Source organism: Pangasianodon hypophthalmus, chromosome 8 (assembly GCF_027358585.1).
Source record: "Pangasianodon hypophthalmus isolate fPanHyp1 chromosome 8, fPanHyp1.pri, whole genome shotgun sequence".
NCBI lineage: Eukaryota > Metazoa > Chordata > Actinopteri > Siluriformes > Pangasiidae > Pangasianodon > Pangasianodon hypophthalmus.
The window spans coordinates 22,271,877-22,292,480 of record NC_069717.1 but is presented as its reverse complement, the minus strand read 5'-3'; the positions used below and the strand labels follow the sequence as shown (position 1 = coordinate 22,292,480).

The window sequence follows — 20,604 nt, the reverse complement described above, 5'->3', positions numbered from 1 at the left end:
GATTTGTGTATTGACTTTTATATCCTTTATGTTTCTTTCTTTCTTGGAGTTATAACCTCTGTGCAATATAATACAGATATACTATTTACTACAAGGTGCTTATGTGCTTTTCCAAATTGTGCACTCAAAGAACTATAGGCCTTTTTTTTTTCATTATTTTTTGTGAGAAAACACTACAGGGAGTGCTGTTACAGAAAAATAATCAACGACAGGGTGGAGTGACGTAGTGTTACCACCCTAAAGCTGATTGTTTTCCTATAACAGCACTCCCTGCTACATTTTATTTGTCTTACACAACACCAATTTACCAACGATTAAATTTTTATTGATTTATTACATTAATAGTATGCATTTGATTTTTTATAGATACATTTCATTTCCTGTGGAAAAAGCATTCCCGTTATCACTTGTTATAGCTGTTATAAAGGCATTTCCTCAGTTTCTTGTTGAATTAATAAGACAAAAAAAAAGCAGCTTGCTACCGAGAAACAGCAAATCAGAGGTGACTATCAGGTAACTATCAGAGGTGAAGTTGTAAATTTTCTTCCCTCTTTCGAAGGCTTTCCTGTCAGAAAACTTACAACTTCACCTCGGACAGTTTAAAAAACATGCCATCCGAGACTCTTTACAAAAATGTTAAATGTCTCCTTACAGAAAGCTTCATCATACCAGCAATTATATTTTTTTTGTTAAATAACACACTTTTTAAAAATCTGTTTATTAGACCTTAGGCATGGTGCATTTGCCATACAAGTTCCTGTGTAAGTCATTATTGTTTATTGTTGTTTTTTTAGTAATGTATGAGAATGAGTGTTTTAATATAAACCTGCGAGTTGAATTTCAGGTGTACTGACATCAGAGCTGCTGTTATAGAGGATTAATCAACACCTTGTGATCAGTCAGGATGAAGAATTAAACAGTGCTGTGGTATAACTACCATTAACATTACACTATATACGCTGTTACAGTTGTTAGTCATTTTGTTATTACAGTTTTATCAATTAATTGGTCACGGCAACAGGATGGCTTTAAAATGATGTCAATCACACAAACAACATTCAGGGATAAAAAGTTGAGACGGCTCCACTAACTAACTGACTAACTAACTAAATATCCTGTATGATATACATCATACAGGAGTTTTATTGTACTAATAAAAGTAATTTATGCTGAAATCACAAGGGGACTATTAATTATTTTTGGTGCAAAAGGTTTGAGAACCCCTAAATTAACTACACGGTAAAAATCCTTACACGCTTTACTTTACAGAAATGTTTATTAGTCATTTGAAATGCACAGAAACTTGGAAAATAGCCTAACATTTCCTTCCTTCCTTCCCCCCCCCCCCAAGATATATTGATACACCTACAGATAGTCTTGTAAAATGTATCTGCTTTGACTCTTTAAATTAATAAAGGTGGGAAAACTTATACTCACTCACTTCCAAACCTTCATATATATTTCACCTAATACTTCATTCATTCACCACGTTCTCACTGTGATGCTTTATTTTAGGAAAAACTCCATATAATGCACCACTAATCGCAATTATTAAATTTGGTCCTTGGTGCATGTTTATTAGGACACTTCCACTATTTTGTAGGTCATAAAAAAAACCTCACAATGGAAAGAAAGCAATATTTAGAAAGTTAATTTTAATGAAAGGTCTTCCATAATTTGTATACAGCATTGTGTATCGTTTCCCCAAATGTACTATATATAAATATATAGCTAAAATGACCCACATTAAAAAAACAAAACCTGGAGAGACTCTTATCTTTTGGGCCAGTTGTGACGAAATCCTCTGAAAAACATATAAAAACAAATGTGAAATACAGAGACAGAGCACAAGTTACGCACAAAAATATGGAGGAAGGCTGTATTTCAATACCTGTCAGATTTTGCAGGCAGGTAGGACATGCTCCGGCCTCCACCAGCACTTTGCTTATTTCCTCTCAGGTTTTTCTGAGATATAAAAGAAAAAATATTTATCAGTGATCATCCCCAACTGAGTAACCACAGATCAACTGAAACACATCTGAAATTTTCTATATATTACAGTGCAGCTCACAGAGTTTATTATTTATTATTACCTTCCGTCTGGGTTCAGGAGCCTGTCTGTTTGGGTCGAAGTGTGTGGAGTCTTTGGGTTTACCTAAAGAACAGAATAAATATTAGTGACAAGTTTAAAAGAGAACCTGCCTGATGAACAAAGGAAATGCTTTAAAAAAGGACAAACAAACTGCACCACTGTAGTGGCTATTATGGATCTGAGAAGAAGAAAGTGAACTAGATGGAAACCAGACTGCGAAGGGTCACATTTCCTAATAGATTAAAAAATTAAATTTCCTAAAAATTAGAGGTTGTACTCAGTGTGAAACCATTTATTGATCATCTGTGTTTACATTAACCTCAACCCAGAATTTAAGTTTTGTATAACTTTTGAATATTTGCTGCCTTATTACTGAATAGCCTAAAAATAAGAAACCATGAAATCTTGTGTGATTTAATTTTATCTTCTCTATGTATGAACTCCGCAATTTAACAGTGGAGAACAATAATACAACTTATCACTCAAAAATACGCTAAAAGAGCAGTCTGTCCCGCCCTCCCCTCAATACAATGGCAGATGAGCCAGTCGACATATAAATCTGGAATGATTTGCGAATATTTTTCGAACAATATTAACTGATCCCGCCTAGAAGCCCCGCCCACTTCGCTCCATCTCGCGTGCTCTCTGAGCGCACTTGCTTTGTGTTACAGTAAATGGAGGATGTTTCGAGTTCATTCATGCAAATAAAAATATGAATGTCTGTTCAACTTAGCAAACATAAGTGTAGAGTTAATGCCAAAAGCATTTTGGCTAAAAATGGTCAAAAATTACACTTTCATTTTTTGGCCTAAAGAGAAAAAAGGACAATGGTTTTGACCTAAAAAGATTTATAGACCTACAAAGAAGTTTCATATCTAACACTTTTCAAATAACGGTAATGGTGATGATAAGTGGGTAAAATACACTTATCTTGCTAGCAAATCACATTAAAATCCACCATCCATCCTAGTTTTCACGATTGCCACTGCTGGGATATTATTACGCTCCTCCTCTACTCTCCTCAAACTTAAAATGCTGGAAACGATCTTTTTAGACTTTAGACCCTGGCTATATGTGATTAAATCATTTATTGCCCTAGGTAATCTGTGAGCGGTGAAAAATTAATATTGCACAAGCCTAAAATCATGAAAAGTGCATCCACTAATCATACAAATTTCAGGACGTCCTTATAAACTTCACCATCCTCTCACCAATTTACCTCAGTGGAATCATCATTGCCACATCAAAGACCATTTTAGTATTTTTAATTTAAAATGGGGCAACGTAAATATCGATTTCAGGAGAAGAATTAACTTTTCACACAGCAAACAGGAGCAATGCCAAAAACAGTACTTTTATGATACCATTAGATAATAACTGGGTTTTAAGTAGCAAACTGCTCCTTCTGTACACAACAGCTAGCATTAGCTAGTACTCTGTCTTAAACAAAAGATTTAAATTCCTTCAACTATAATGCCAAGAGCAACATCAAGTGAGTGATGAAACCCACTCCCACTACATGTTCCTCTCTTTGTGCTGCAAGTGGCCATGCTTGTGATGTAGTAATGGCGAGGTCGACAAGTTAAGAGCAGTCCCCGGAGCTGGAGAACCTTCGTACCTGCAAACAATTTGAAATCGGACTGGCTGTAGTCGTAAGGTGTGAAGGCAGCAGACGGGGCCTGTTGAGGATCTTCAGACTCTTCTTGCTGGCTCGCTTTAGAGGTCGCAGGAGACGCGGCGGTGGACTTCTCGGTTTTCAACGCTTTCTTCTTCGGTTTGCAAGTTTCTTCACCAGCTTCACTCGTAACCCTCTCTCTCTTCTGTCCTCCTTGCTTTGCTTCCTAAAAACAACGTGAGCGAAACACAAAGTAAATCCAAGCATAAAATCTTTTTTTTTTCTAGATCTCAGGTTTAAACAGAGCTCAGAGCTGCTTACCAGGACCTGCTGCCTGACTGTCGTGACACTCTGCAGGGACTCCTGATAGCCCTGTTTGGCTTTTTTACGCTCCTCTGAAAAAAAGGGCACATTACATTCAGCACAGAGGACACTAATACACAACAGTTATGAAATAAGAACAATACTTGTAACGCAGGGAGGAGACCTTTAGCTTTCTTTGCCTGCTCTTTGGCTTGCTGTTTAGCCTGAACCTCCTTCTGCTGCTGCTCGATGCTCTGCAGCTTCCACCGATTACTGATCTGTTTTAGACAAGCAGGACAGGATATGGATTAAACATTAATGGAACAAAGTAAACTCTTCAAACGTAGCGCACCATGACTATTAGTTAATCCTAAATGGCTCATATTTGCTATTACTGCTTTTAAATAAAGTATTCATTCAGGTTGTTGAAGAATAAAAAAATAATTTCCAAAAAAGTAACAAAAATAATGCAATTTCTAGGATGTGCAAAACCCATAAGTCATAACCCTCTTTTCCATGACGCTGGATAAGACTAAGCCTGATGAGTCAGTCCTAAAAATCTAAAGAGGAGAAAAAACACACCATTCGAGGACCACCATTCAGCTCCGTTTTTCTTTTCTACATTTATTTGTAGCTCTTTTCAAACGTTTGCAGTTTATTAAGGGTCTTGCCTTTGTTCCCAATACGGCTCTGGCGTACCAGAAAGCTTTTAGCATTGACGTCATGCTTTAAACAGTTTTCTGATGTCTTGTTTGAGGACAACATTTGCATTGTACAGACCATGATGTTTCATTTCAATTCATTAAAAAAAAAAAAAACACCTGATTTCAGCACGTCAGCACTTTTTCGGAATCAATTTCTGCAGCCTGTACAAAGTGCATCTTTAGGTTCATATTTACCTCATAAATCTTTGACGAAGGGTCGTATTTAGCATTCTTGGAGATGTGTATATCCTTTGATGGTAAATACTATAAAAAGACGGATACAAATATCAGTAAATATGTTACTGTACAATGTAAATCTTTAAGATAAGGCATTCAGTTGGACAGTTATGACTGCATCGCACCATTCTGAAAGGATTTTCAAAAGACTCCATGATGCTGCGCGCTTTCTGCTGGGCCACGGTGAGGTGAGCAGATTCACGCACCTCCTCTTCCTCCTAAGGAACATTAGCAAATATTCTTTAACATGGAACACAGAAAATTAAAACCCTTTTTCTAATAATTGCAATGTGCTAGTTAAAGTTGAACCATGAATATGCTCTTGATGTGAGACACTCAGGTTCATGCATGTTTTTTTTTTTTTTTTTTTTTTTTTTAAATGGCGATTGTCACTCTGAGTAAGAACGTCTGCTAAATGCTGTAAATCTAAGATGTAGAGTAGTAAATGTCCCAACATTAGTGACTGTCTAATTGTTGGTTTTGTTTTTTTAGCTGATATTAAATTTGGTGCTACAAATGAACACAAGTGCTGTGACGTATCTGTTAATTTAGTGCTTTTAGTGGCAACAGAAGTGCTTCTGAAGTTTTTCTCAAATCCCACAAACTGCTTTTGTGGTAGAAATCACACGACAAATGATCAGTTTTGGCTGAATAACTCACAAAATACCACACACACTCACCATCCACTTTATCTGGAAGACCTGTACACTTGTGCATTAATTCAATTATCTAATCAGTCAATCATGTGTCATAAAAATCATGCAGATACAGGTCAAGAGCTTCAATTGATTAAAATATGAAAAACATTGACACTGCTCTTATTCCATTCTTCAACTCTCCAGTTTGGGTGAGCTATCATGGGCGCAGATTCACCCAAACTGGATAGCTGAAGACCAGGATAAAGACTGGGTGATTTTTTCCCCCCTAATCTTCAACTGTTTTATTCACTCCAGTTTGGGTGAGTCTGTGCCCATGATAGCCTCAGATTCTTCTTCTTGGCTGACAGAAGTAGAACCCAGTGTGGTCTTCTGCTGTTGTAGCCCATCCACCTCAAGGTTTGATGTTTTGTGCATACTGAGATGCTTTTCTGCTCACCACGGTTGTAAAGAGTGATTATATGAGTTACTACATCCTTCCTGGCAGCTTAAAACATTTTGGCCATTTTACTCTGACCCCTCTTATCAACAAGGCATTTCTACTCACAGAACTGTCATTCTCTCATTTTTTTTTTTCCCCCACACCATTCTGTGTAAACTCTAGAGACTGATGTGTGTAAATCCCAGGAGGACATAAATATACATACATTATATATATATATATATATATATATATATATATATATATATATATATATATATATATATATATATATATACACACATTATATATATATATATATATATATATATATATATATATATATATATATATATATATATATATATATATATATATATATATAAATAAAACATACCTGTTTGCTCAAACCAGTCTTCTCCTCGGAATGTTCTCACCAACAAGGCATTTCCACACAAAGAACTGCCACACACTGGATGATTTTTTTTCTTGTTTTTCACACCATTTCCTCACCAACTCTAAAGATAGCTGTGCGTGAAAATCCGAGGCGATCAGCACTTTCTGAAATACTCAAACTAGCCCATCTGACTCCAGCAACCATGCCACGATCAAATTCACTGTAGCACAGTTTTCCCGATCGTGTCTGACGTGAACATTAACTGAAGCTCTTGGCATGATTTTATGCATTGTGCTATTGCCACATGATTACCTGATTGTATAATTAAATGAACGAGCAGGTGTGGACAGTGAATGGATTTATAAATGTCTTACCGCAAAGAGGGAGATTTTTGCACAAGCTATGAGACCATTCAGAGACTCCTGGTCTTCACTAAGATTTGCATCCTCCTCCTCTGAGAAAAGCACTCCACGTTTGGTCGGGGTTTCTAATGAAAAGATCACAGTTACAAGTTCAGTAGTTTTCAAATGAACTGCTGTTTAGCATTACACCTGCAGCGTGGCATTCTAATCTGTCTAAACATGTCCAGGCTAGTCCTGTGTGTCTATACTCTTCTACAACTCTGTACTGTAATGATTTATAATCCCACTATCCGGTGTCACTCAGAAGAGGACGGCGTCTCTTTAGAACTGGGTTTCCCTCAAGGGATTTTCACTGCTGTTGTCACCTCTAGCTTGCTCATTAGGGATCTGAATCAACATGTGTATTTCTGGAAAGCTGCTTTGTGCCATAAAAAAAAATAAAACAGTTGAGCATTTTTATACATCAGGGCTTTTACAGCCAGGGACTCCTTTCAACTGTGAAATAAAACCCAAGGACCAGCAGAGGTGTATTTTATGGTCATAAATTATTCAAATATTATTTTTATGTGGACAATATTTTATTGCATTTATTCGGTCACATTATTATTATTATTATTACACATTAGGTCCCTGATGACCTTGTTATTTATATGCTTTTTTTTAGCTAATAATTAGTTTTAAATGCATTTAATTCAATTGATCATTCAAATCAGCTAATAACTATAAGAACTCAGTAATAAAACAGCTAATAATTAAATAGCTTTGAGTTGTGATTTCTGCCACTGCAATAATATTAATTAAAAACAAAAAGAAAAGAAATAGATTCACAGACCCCCTGACTAGGAAATACATTGTAATTGAGTAGTGTATGATATTACATGTGAAATATATAATAAACAAAGTGACTTTCCAAACACAGGTTCTATAGCTCAGGGGTTTTTTTCCGCTTGTATGTTTCAACCACAGTGCCTTAGAATAATAAAATGAAGGCACATTTACACCAGGGTCTCCCCTCACAGTCCTCAGGGACGCAGTTGTACTGTCTACGAGTTCCCAACACACCTAAACCAAGCAACAAGACCATCGAAGAACACTGAACATGAACACAAGTATGCTAGGAGCTGGAGAAAAAAGTACAAGACACAGCAGCCCTGAGGACTGGTGTTCACTTTTGTTTAATTAATCACTACAGAGGCATTAAAAATAAATTAACTTGATCTACGATGAACACTGAGGTCATGGCTGTGGTAAAAATATGTAATTAATTTAGCCTGCAAAACAGCAATGATATGTTTAGTTCACTGAAACACGTCTGACCTACCATGAGAGGAGATCTCCATAAGGTCACTCTCGGACACACGCGAGGTGTCATGGGGCCCAAACAACGTCGACTCAGACTGCAAAACAACACACATTAGTACAGCTCTGTCGTTTTTACTCATGCTCATTCTTGTAATTGTATTCACATGCATATGGTTTAACAAAAGTTCACCAAACCTTTCGTTTAGGTGTCAGCGATTTCTTCTTTTCAGCGAGTACCTCCGCCTGAGGAGACAGATCATCACTCAAATTTCTAAATTCTAAAATCATTACAAGTTTCTTTAATGAGGATGAAATCTCTCAGGAATGAATTTACTAGCAATAATAATAATAATAATAATAATGCTGGCTAATGGTACTCTAGTGTATGCCAGTTTCATAGCACAGTTTCCTCCAAATCCAGGTTTGAAGAAACAACACAGCCAATATCTGACGAACTATAAACCCAATCTGTGACCACTACGCAACCTTAACATGATGTCATGTGACTGAAGAAGACATACAAATAAAAATACTAGAGCTGGCAGACCGATCAAATATTAACCAAGATAAGTTATGGGTCAGATAAGATAAAATAAGACAAGAAGAAACACTATATATATATATATAAGAATCAATACAACACTCCCTTTAGTACTTCTGAAAAACGGTTAAAAAGCAAAGTCTACTGTTTTATCTTGAACAGTCACTATGGCACTTTCTTAACAGGGCTTTCCAGTAAATGCAGTTTCATGATTATACAAAACATATGGTCCCATCAAGACCTAAATTGATTTTTTGAATAGTAGTTTTATTTTAGGAAGCATTTATATGCATGATCATTAATGTTTAAATGAGTATAATAAAATAATATATAATAATAATAATAATAAATTTCAATAAAGAAATTTAGGAGCAAGTCCAGTCATTCTGACTGAACAGACACAAAAATTATTGAGCTTTTTTTTTTTTTTTTTTTTCCTAAACAAATCAGTAAAGCTGATCCTGAGTGTGGCTCACCTTCAGCAGTGGGATTTCCCTCGCTTGCTTGATGAGCTGATGGAGTTGGTTGATCTGCTGGCGCACTAGTGGCGGGGTGGGGTTACAGCAAGCGATGATGCCCTGCGGCTCCCTTTAACCAAACAAACTACGTCAACAGTACTATCCGCAAAATCTGTGCTGTTCCTTGTTAACGAGATAATGTAACATGGTTCTTGTTATGAAAATGAGGCTCATACAGTCTGTGGCATGGACTTTCTCCCAGCAGAGGATGTATTTGTAACGCTGTAACAAACCAAGAACAAATCCGCAAAGAAAGAGGCAGAACTTACTTGGGCAACTCCTCGGCAATTTTCATCATCATGTGGTTGGGTAGGATGTACCTGAAAGATTAAAAATGAGTTAACAAGCCACTATAATCAAATCAATTGCGTTCAGAATCATAGTTTTCTCTCATTATCCGTGTACATCTGAATACTACAGTTCTATTTTTTTATTTTTTTTTTTTTTGTGAAGCAATGTTGGATCTTAAGTTCAGTAAAGGCATTGGTTAAATTAAATATATCAGTATCCCTCGTGAAGTAAAGAAGCATGTGTGTGTGTGTGTTACCCAGTGCTCTCGTCTTCCTCTCTTGCCAGTTTATCCCTCCACGCATACATGAGACGGAAGGCGGTTAACTGCTGGCTGTTGAAGCTCTTCTTCTGCTTTTTGTACAGCTCCATATACGATTCCTCAGTGAAGATGGGCTTCATGTATTTCTGGGGAAAGGAAAGCGTTTTAATACAAAATGAACTATGACTAAAAACCAATATGATTTAAAAAAAATCACCAAAATCTCTGTTTAAATTTTCTTTCAAATGTTGTGTATTAGGAAAACACTAATATTGAGGTCAGCGAATATTTTTGGCAAAAAGAATACAAATGCTGAAAATGTATAAGAAAAAATGAAATAAATGAATATAATTTATACAATGGCACAAAACACAGATTACTTTTTGCTCTGGATTTGTAACCTAGTGTCTCCAGAAGTTCTGGTCAAGAACTTTAGTTCTTCACAACGATAAACGATATTTATCATTTATTTTTTTAAGTGGCAAACTGTCCACAAGGTTCCTTCATGGCTTATCGCCATAGTGACCATAAAATGGTAATTTTTTTTCAGTTGATATTAACATCTTTATATTAATATTTATAAATTAAACAAACATCCATTCTTTTACATGTAGTATCTAAAAAAAAAATCAATAATTGAATGTAATTCCTAACTATTAGCCATATCCTTAATGTATACACATGTTAGCTGTACCTTTAGGCAGAGATCTTTGCTTTTGGACCAGACGAGCTGTACGAGTGATGACTGTCCGTTAGCCGCGTCGAACAGGTCCGCTCTTAGTCGATCATACACATAGAGCAGGTAATGTGTGTCAGCCTGGGCATATTTGATCATCTCCTCTGGTAAGGGTCTGAGAGGCATCACACACACACACACACACACACACACACACACACACACACACACACGAATACACATTATTATCAAAATGTAAAGGGAATAAAAATCTGGAAATGCCTGGTAGCTGTTTCTGCATTACCGTATTCTCCAGTCGGCGAGCTGGTAGCGTTTATTCGAGTCCACATTGCAGAAGACTTTGAGGAGGTGATCTAACGAGTTTCTGCCGAGGTTGAGTGAGCGAGCAGCTTGGTGAGTATCGAACATGTTGACCACGTAAAGGCTGAAGTCTTTCTGCAGCCACTCAATATCCGAGTCAGCGCCATGGAAAACCTACAAGAACAAAATGTTCAGGAAGAAGAAAAAGCACACAGATAAATTAATGACTAGCTTTAGCAGAGCACTAGCAATCGCTCCAACCCTCATGTTCTTCCTGTAGTTATCTCCCAGTCGTTTCTGATCGTTCTGTGGAAACCTCTATCAGCACTTGTATCACTCTTCTGAATTCTGTTCTGTCTTACTTATAAGAGCCTGAAAATAGCCTGAGGATCCATCAGCCCAAAGCCATCAATGTGTCCTGACAGGATGCTCCAATCAAAACACAGTGTAATGCTAACTGATCATTAGCAGCTGTATTTGATTTGCTCCTCATCAACCTCAGTCTATCTGGGCAAATAATTACAGGCAAATTATCAAAATCACCTTCACAATGCTGGGATTGGTGAAGCTCTCGTTCAGAATGTGCATCTCGCTCCGCAGCTCGAGGGTGTCGATGATGAAATCCTCTTCTCTGGTGGAGATTTGCATCAAGCACGTGATTCCCAAAAAGCTTCTGTAGGAATGGTGCTGCGAGAGGGACAGAAAAACAGGCAGAACAGAATGTTTGCATTTTTACATTTTTTTGCATTACAGGATTATATTTATAGAGAAGATTCTATGCCAGAGTGAAAAGCAATCACGAAGCTAAAACTTTCTAATTCGTTGCTCTTTTTTCATGTTGCGTGATCTCTTTAATGAAAAAAAAAAAATCAGCAGTTTGCTTTTTAAGAAATAAAATGCTGACAGAACTGAATGTCGCATTGTATTTCATTTTCATTAGTGCGTTGCAGTCGTGCCACACTGAAATGCAATCACTGTCCAATCACAGCCCTAAGTGGTACTCAGAGGCGTGGTTGTAATGCGACAAGGATCTATAAAGCGCATTTTCCAGGAGGTGTTACTGTCAATATAAAGGAACAACTTTAAATTTTTTTACTGGCTCACTGTTTCTATATTCCTATTGAAGAGATTATTTAACACATAAGCTTTTCAGAATTACTACTAAAATATATAACACAGTCCCCTGTTGCCTGCTTTTCTTTAAAGAGATGATGCCGCCTAAGAGCAAAGCTATGAAGGTTTTGCTTTTCAGTGTGGCATCTGTAAGTGCAAAGTAATCTCATTAAACACTTAACACTCATTCACACCTCCAGGTCCACAGCGAACTCTGTGGTCTTATTCAGCTTCTCGTTTAAAGCAGCCAGATCCTCCAAGTTGTTGATGAACTGGCAAGTCGTCTCTGCTAGAGCTTTATACATCTGCAAGAAAAGTGAAAACATTATGTTTGGATTAGTTTGGCAGAAATATTAATAAACCATGCAGCAAATTCCTGAAGACGAGTCGTATATCTACCTGCGGTTCAGGTTTACTCTTGAGACTCTCCGGCATGACCAGGTGGTCCAGCTCATACTGGTAAGGATGAGAAAACCTGAAAGATACCATAATATCAGAAGGGACAGAACTGTCATTAGTAAAGATATATATATGTATATATAAATATAAAAGCATCCACGTGTGAAGTAGCACTTACATGTCTTCCGTGTGCTCTTGTGCTCTCAGCTGGTGGATAAAGTCAGCTAGTGCTACGGGGACATCTGACTCCTCTGACCTCTCCTTCCGCAGGCGTTTGTTACTAAAATCTGCACGTAACACAAACACTTGCTTTATCACACACATACGCATATATAACCACCACCTGCTTTCGAATTTAATGCAGTTATTGTTAAATCTCTGACATTATAATAACATACTCCAATTTATTGCTCTGCATCATCATTTCTATCACACCTATGTTACGGAAGCTTGTAACAGAAACCCTGAAAAAACGTGCTGTTACGTGAATGTTTACTTAGCATCAAATTTGGCATTTTATGAATTCTGTTTCAGAGATGAGCAATAGTTCTGACTGATGGACTCAAAATTGTCAGATGTACCTGATGGTCAAAAACATATATACAGAATTTGTATCATAATGCTACTGCGTTTCTGTGTTCATCCTTTTCTTGTCCAAAATCCATAATACTTTGCATGGTGACATCATGGAAACTGATGCTTATGCACTTTTGCAGTACTTTAGAGCTGACACTCGGCTATTAGCTGCTCTAGGGCTAGAAATTCCTTGCGACCAATCAAAAGAATCGTCTCCTGTTAAGTTTCTCTCATCAATTGATCTCGTTTCTGTATTTCTGAAATGCTGTATTTGATGTAGATACATTTTCCGCTGCTGTCTTTGCTATATTGTTTTGATGCGTGAACATTTAGAGGTCATGAAGAGGACATCGGGATGAGGACATCGGGATGTAAAACTCACATGGAGCCAGGGGCTTTAATGCGTTGGGCTTGATGAAGATTCTAGAGATGAACGGCGTGTTGCTGTTGTCGACTTTCTCCTTAAACTTTAGCTGCGGCCGCTGAATGTTCTTGGCGTGAAGGAGGCGGAAGGTCTCGGCACTGCGGTCTCCTCCCTGTACAGAACGAACATCAGACCTCGGTCACACCTCTCGCCTGTACTAGCACAGTACGCTAATGTAAACCTCAAACCATAGACTTAAGTAACAGTGCTTTCACAATTGCCATTTGTTAAACAAAGAATGTGCACACTGTAACCATGACAACACTTACCAGTCCTAGCAGGTATCGGCCACCTAACTAGCCTAGTTTGCTATCTAGATAAGAGATATTAATATCAGTAACAAAGATGCAGCCGCAGTTAAAATGGGACCCGAGCGCCACGTCATGTACTGCCCAATGATCCAGAAACAGCAAGCTACTGTATATGTTACTTTAGTTAGATCGCAACATTGAAATATTGGCAATGGAATGTTTTGATTCGACATGACGTAAATCTCCTGATATTCACTCACTGACACGATTAATTTTTCACCGACAACATGTCCTCCATGTTAGTTTTCTTGTCTGACCCAAAGGCTTGTCACATGACTGGTCAGAATGTAAAGTGTTTGATGTCATTAAAGCTTATTTTCCATAAAACGGCAGTGTCTTTTGAAAAAGGCGCTACCTTGAGGTCGCTTCCCGAAGGATTGCATCAAAAACGTGTGCTGAGAGTTGAGAGGAAAAATTGGCAACTGTGAAGGAACCCTAATGCTAGAATATAAATGAGAACTTGCAGAGAGAAACATTTCTTATGGAGCTGCTCCTTATGTCACTGTTTATTATTAGCAATGAGTAAGACTTAAGCTTACAAACAATACAACAACACGCTCACCTTGCGATTCCAACTAGACACAACAATTTTGGGAGGCTGATAGCCTGCAGGCATAACAGGCTGCGACCGGGTCACTCCAGACGCCTCGTCCAGCAAAATTCCCTGATGGGAGTTCGAGACAAAATTAGTAGGTTAGATTTGTTTGAAAAAAAGAAAAGAAAAAAAAAAGTTTCATGGCTTGAACTTGTACAGTGAGAACAGACGTCACAACACATTTCAACGCATTTACATTTTGCTTAAATGAAGAAAAAAAACAAAACAAAAAAAAAAAGCCAATGTGGATCCTTGACACTCAGCACAATGATGGCCTGAAAGTCGTGTTACATGTCAGGAGAGAGAAAGAGAGGTGAACAGTTGCTCGTACCACTTTCTCCAGGATGACATCATTGGAGTCGACCACCATGTCAAAGCGCTCCTCCAGGCCAGTCAGCTTGTTCTGGTCTTTCAACTGAGATCTGCAGCCATGGTGCTGCATCAGCTGACTCATACTGAACAGAAATAAACAGCAAAACCAAAAATTATTAATGATTATGATCTTTAATGTGAGCACACATGGGATGAATGCCACACATTCGAGTCCAGACATCTCATTTCTGAAATATTTTAAATACCATACTAAAACCATACTCATTAAAATGCACTGATACTACATGTTATAATGTTATAGACCTAAGCATAGTGTGTGTTGTCTCACTAAGGAACAGACGACGCAAAATGACAAGGATCTGGATGTATTTCATGATTAATGATCATTGCAACAAGGTTGCAAATATATCAAGAGGGGGTACTACTACAGTAACCTGATAAAAATCTTTAGCGAGGTCAGCCAACCTGAGCATGCAGAGTAGTAACAGTGACTGTGGTCTTTAAGAATTAGCGCAAGTTTCCGTGAATTGTGCGCACACAAATGTATGATAAAGGTGTGTGAGCAGTTCACTTCAGCGAGCACTGAGCACTGAGATGTGCACTTCCTTTCCCCCAGCCACTCGGGTTGCGTGTAAGAGTGCGCTCTCAGTGCCGGTCCCAACCTGGATAAAATTGGGGAGGGTTGAGTCAGGAAGGGCATCCGGCTTAAAAACTGTGCCAAATCAAATACGCGGACCAATGATCCACTGTGGAGACCCCTAACGGGAGCAGCCGAAAGAGGAACAACAACAACTTCATGAAAAGGCTCTCAAGAAAATATTTACTCATTTGGTAAAGGGATTATGTGCACAACTTCTCCTGCCCAGACATGGACATCTGCACTGGAGTGTTTAAAGCATCAGAAAAAGAAAGAGTCTATACAACACAGAAATGTAAAATCTACAGTATTATGAAGAAAGAGAAACATGCACTTTCTCTTTGTTACTTTCATCTTTCTCTGTGGCTGAATATTCGCACTTTGCAGGGCAGAGCATGAATCTCAAGCTTATAAAATTTAATGCATTTTTTGAGAGCGTGAATCTTGTGAATTGTGAGAAAACTGAATCTGAAAACAAAGTTTCTGATAAGACTATACCAGTCTAACGTTTACATCGTACTCAAACGCATAGTAGCATGAAGCACTTTAACAGTACAGATGCATTAATACCATGCAACATCACACGATATTAGATACATTCCTTAAGTCTTTGTGTTGATGATGGCTTTTACAGAATGTTTAATTTCGGAGCGTGTCTCCAGAATGACATCAACCAAGGACTGTTATTCTGCTGAAACTATTATATACATTGATGTTTTATTAGTCATGCGCATCTCTGTGAATGCTGCTCCAGCACAAACATATCATTTTGTTCCACTGTTTACTTGTATATGTATGTTATTACAAGAAAATGACTCATTCTGACATACCAGTGTAAAAGTCGGTCTCCTTGCACTGAACAGAAGTCCCTGAAGCCCGGAAAGCTCCGGTAAAAGTCATATTCGTCTCCTGCTTGTGGCAAACCCGCAGATGCTTTAGTAGCAGCCATGATAGAGCCGAGTCCATACTGTGAAGAGGAAGTACATACTTTACTACACAGCTGTATGTCTAAACTCCACCCTATTCACTATAAAGTGCACGATTTTAACTCAGTTAAAAGTGAACCAGATTGTCATATTGTTCAGAGAGAATTTTAGGTATGGTCAGTACTTCTACACAGAAACATAAGATTATCTGACATTCCACTACAGCGCTGTTCAATTCTCAATTCTGATTGGTGAGATGATTCATTTCCTGTAACAGCAGGTCTGATAGCAGTGCCGACTGTAATTCAAATCAAATTTTAATGCAGTCATTCTAATAAATAATCGTTTCCATCGTAACGACTAAGTCATAGGCACTTGTATGGTGGATGCGCCACATAATGTAAGACTAATAAATTCTTTGCAAAAACATGGTATTTAACAAATAAAAATGTATAATCGTAGACGTGAAGTGTCCTGTAAGGAGAGGCTTATTTAGTATTTATGGAAGGAGTCTCCAGTGTCAGTGATCTGTAACAGTCTGAGGTAAAGCAGTAACTACGTTTGGCACCACGGGATAGTCTTCAGGATGGAGGATTTTGTGTTTTTATGCTTTATCTGTAACATGACAACTTTTTTTCTGTCGTATTAACTTGAAGAGTGAGAAAAGTGCAGAATAGACAGTTGATAGCTGTTATGATGGACATCTCGCAGAGGTTATGCGACGTTATTAAATGTAACTATAAACGGATAAAAAAAAACAAGTGCTGCTTTTATTATTATTTTTTTAATAAATACAAATTGTCATCAGCGGATAATTTCTGTGGTTTGAGATGAATAATCCACTTCTGGTGGTGCTGTTACTGAAAAAAATTCCTCTCTTCGGGAAGGTAACCAAAGATAACCATCAACCCGTCGTTGATGATTTTCCTATAACAGCACGCCACCCAGATGCTTCACTCTTTATAAGACAAACATTAGGACTGATTATAGAGACGATTTGTGACGTCACGCTGATACAATCCCACGTTGCTGTGTATTTTTTTTACACCACAAAAACAACGCTCTAAAAAGACCTGATACAAACTAACAAAACACTGAAACGTTCACTAACCTTAACAAAAGCATCCACGTCTTTAAAACCCGGGCAAAACTCTGCTGTCTCTGAATCTGCATCTTTATTTACAGAAGTCGCACTTTCTTTAGCGCCGCCGCCATCTCCGCTCCTGCTAGCCGCCATGCTGACAAATAAAATATCGCGAGAACTGCGACAACCACGAGATTTTATCTTCTTCTGTGGGTTGCTATGGGACAGCTCGCTTTAGTGTAAACACGACAGCGCCATCTGCCGGATGAGAAAATACACCGCGCTGCAATAAGCTTAACTGAAGTAAATAAGTGGAATTATTACTGGATCTTTTTGAATAAGATGGAACTATGAGCAACAGATTTGAAGGTAATGTGATTAGGAGTGTGGAAATATTTGACACTGAGCTCTACACTGATATCTGCTGGGCAATAAGCATAGGACAGCCAGCATCATAGTGCATGCTGATGCAGATTTTCTGTGCAACATTTAATAATTTATGCTCACTTTTCATTGTTACTTTACTTTTTTACTTTTTTCATTGTTACCATCCATTCATCCATTCTCTGTACCACTTATCCTACACTGGGTTGCGGGGAGCCTGGAGCCTATCATAGGGGACTCAGGGCACAAGGCAGGGGAACCTGGACACTGCCACACTCACACACCCATTAACTCACTATGGACAATTTAGAGATGCCAATCAGACTACAAGGTATGTCTTTGAACTGGGGGAGGAAACCGGAGTGCTCAGAGGAAACCTCCGAAGCACAAGGAGAACATGCAAACTCCACACATACAGCAGAGGCAGGAATCGAACCTTCAGCCCTGGAGATGAGAGGCAAGTGTGCTTACCACTAACCACCATGCCCCCCACTTTTTAAACTTTTACTCTACTTTTTAACTTACTTTACTTTTACATACTTACTTAGGTCTGAAATATTCAGCAACACATAAGTATGTAAATGTTAAGTAAGTAAGTAATGTAAATAAAAGTGACGTAAGTAACCTTTGACGCAAGTAAAAGTAAAGATTTCAAGTCATTCATTCAATAATCAGTGAATGTTTTAATCTCTCCCTCCATTCCTGAAGCATTCCATTGTAAAAACCATTTCTGGACTGTTCCAGCTTCAGGTGTGTGTGTATGTGTGTGTGTGTGTAATATAACCCGTGCTTATTTTATTTTAAACATGTTCAATTTACCGAGGATGGCATTTGGATGCAATCGATAGCATTGCCACTTCAGAGCTCCAGAGTCTCCAGTTTGATCCTGATCTCAGGTTATTTTCAGTATGCAGTCTCACATGTTCTCACAAAAAAAAAAAAAAATACATTCCAGTAGGTGGACTGGCTACTCTAAACTGCCTGTAGCTGTGATTGAGTGTGTGCACTTTATTTATGTCTTGTCAGCACTGTGTATGTCATACATGTATCTTGCATCTTGGGTCCAGGAGAAATGTTATTTCATCTCACTGTGTACTGCACATTGTATATGGCTGCGATGACAGTAAAGATCTACTTGACTTGAATGCATGGTGCTCCATGATGGACTGGCCTCCCACCAGGGTGTATTCCTGCCTCACTCCCAGCGTTCCTGAGGATCAAGTGCTGAGGTATATTAGCAAATATAACGACAGGCCATCAGGGAAATGATTGATAATACCTGTAAGTTTAACTCCTTTTGATTACAATGAGTATTATAACTGACATAGCTCTACTCCAGCTTGTACTGAAGGATATGAAAACTACCATTAATGCCTCACGCTTCCAAACAGGTCTTCCGTTCCTGCAGAGCCACAGTTTTGTGTACAGTACAGTTTTGTACCTGGAATTTGTCACCGCAATTTTAAACTGTAAAACTCATACAGAGTCTAGTGTGAAAACGCATAACAAAACAAACTGAAGACATAGGACCACTTCTTTAAAATTTATTGTCAAAGAAATGCTGATATTTGTCAGGATTAACACTTTCAATCAAGTATTTAGCTCCCTCATTCATAATTTCATGTATTCCATTATTAAATTAATAAAAGTCAGACATAGTTTAAAATGTCTAATTCATGCAGCTCTCTTAAGTCTGTTTAGCCGATTTGTCTCAAACATGGCATTATAGAACTCAAGTGTATCATTAAATAACACAGATAGCAAAACAAGGCTCGACAGCAGCTCTACCAAAACGGACACCTGAGGAGAGAAGAAAAAAAAAAATCATTCGTCAATTATTCATTACTAGTCCAAGGTGATATCATTTACTGAGCTCATATGCATGCTACAATGACACTGTGCTCATTTGTTGAAATATTCCTGTAGTCTGTATTGATGATAATGGACACACACGTACCATCCAATGTAACACTGGCACAGGTTCTCATGTGATGTGGCTTGTTTAATCAGCAGCTCTACTTGTGTCGGGACATCAAGGGTCTCATCGTGGGAGAAGTCCCGTCCTACAATGAGAAATAATTTGTTGTAAGAGATGAAACCGTACAAGATAAAATCACAGTGTAATGAGTGTACAGTAGTGACACGTTTTAATTATATTGCAATGTTTCATGATACGCTGCTAAAATTATTACAGAATATTTCAAATGACTTAACAAACCTGGGCATGTTTTATCTGATATCCTTACCTACATCAGTGTAGTGTAACGTTAAAGGTTTATTTGTTTCAGATTTTATCTTGGTATTCTGTTATAGCCTTAGCTGATATACATTGTATACATATTGTACCTAATCCAGAGGTCATAACATTTTTGGTTTAGCTGTAGCTTTTAAGATTTTTTGACCAGCAATACAACTGAAAGCTACGCTTTTCTGCCTGTTCAGCTAAAGCCATGGTCAGACCAAATGCGAATAAATAAATGAAATAACTTTCCTCCAGAAGGACACTGTGTGTAGGAGCTAGAGGGTGACTCACCTGTCAGTTTGTCCCGCACCCTGTTGATAATCTGGATGGCTTTCTTGTTCAAGGCTTCAGGTTGCACAAGGCCATCTCCGACTGGTTAATGAAAATGTGATGGGAAAAAAAAAAAACATCAGTTGACTAACTTCATGTATCTCTTTAAGAATAAACGGACAGAATGATGGTAAAGGTTTGGACGTTCAAAAAAAATATGACATGCATTTTCTGTAATCTTTGATACACTCGACAACAATATATATCTAAAAAAAGGGAAGACTTACTGAACGAGTGAATAGATTCAGGCACGGTGGTTCCTGGCTTTTTGTGAGTGGTTTCTCCCAGGTCAATACCCTCCATTGTTTCTGCCATTGACACAAAGTAAGCGTTTGGTTACGATGAGCAAAAATAGCACCCTTTCCCTTGTGTGCATCTCATTTCTTCTCAGTTTTTATAATATAAGACGTATTTCTTATCGGCCAGCGTTGAAAATGACTTTCTTCTTTGATGTGGATGAATGGTGGTCGTGGCAACAGACTCACCGACAGACTGTCCAGCTGTATAGGAGTCAGTTCTGGTCCTGGAGCGCTTGGTTCCTTTAGTGTTAGCTAG

The 20,604-nt window shown here is 38.0% G+C and overlaps 2 protein-coding genes across 5 annotated transcripts in view; both read right to left on the bottom strand.

The window, feature by feature from the left end:
• Positions 1 to 1,635: 1,635 nt before the first annotated feature.
• On the bottom strand, positions 1,636 to 17,279 carry exosc10 (exosome component 10). The gene is made up of 25 exons (XM_026925730.3): positions 17,121 to 17,279; positions 15,914 to 16,050; positions 14,445 to 14,568; positions 14,081 to 14,182; positions 13,166 to 13,319; positions 12,386 to 12,494; positions 12,208 to 12,283; positions 12,003 to 12,113; positions 11,239 to 11,382; positions 10,679 to 10,869; positions 10,393 to 10,549; positions 9,696 to 9,844; positions 9,418 to 9,468; positions 9,107 to 9,218; positions 8,285 to 8,332; positions 8,109 to 8,184; positions 6,800 to 6,912; positions 5,077 to 5,169; positions 4,910 to 4,978; positions 4,195 to 4,288; positions 4,029 to 4,102; positions 3,711 to 3,933; positions 2,094 to 2,155; positions 1,892 to 1,965; positions 1,636 to 1,804 (listed from the first exon to the last, which is right to left on the bottom strand). The coding sequence occupies exons 1-25, from the start codon at positions 17,244 to 17,246 to the stop codon at positions 1,774 to 1,776; spliced, it is 2,700 nt and encodes an 899-aa protein (XP_026781531.3). The 5' UTR covers positions 17,247 to 17,279; the 3' UTR covers positions 1,636 to 1,773.
• A 1,728-nt stretch (positions 17,280 to 19,007) lies between these two features.
• Positions 19,008 to 20,604, bottom strand: part of mtor (mechanistic target of rapamycin kinase) — a 92,444-nt gene continuing 90,847 nt past the window's right edge. For all 4 annotated transcript variants that reach the window (XM_026925220.3, XM_053236008.1, XM_053236009.1 and 1 more), the window contains 5 exons: positions 20,535 to 20,600; positions 20,277 to 20,357; positions 20,011 to 20,091; positions 19,435 to 19,540; positions 19,008 to 19,277 (listed from right to left, as the gene is read on the bottom strand). In XM_026925220.3, coding sequence (XP_026781021.1) covers positions 19,262 to 19,277; positions 19,435 to 19,540; positions 20,011 to 20,091; positions 20,277 to 20,357; positions 20,535 to 20,600 — 350 coding nt within the window. In that variant the 3' untranslated portion in view covers positions 19,008 to 19,261. The remainder of the gene's footprint in view (positions 19,278 to 19,434; positions 19,541 to 20,010; positions 20,092 to 20,276; positions 20,358 to 20,534; positions 20,601 to 20,604) is intronic.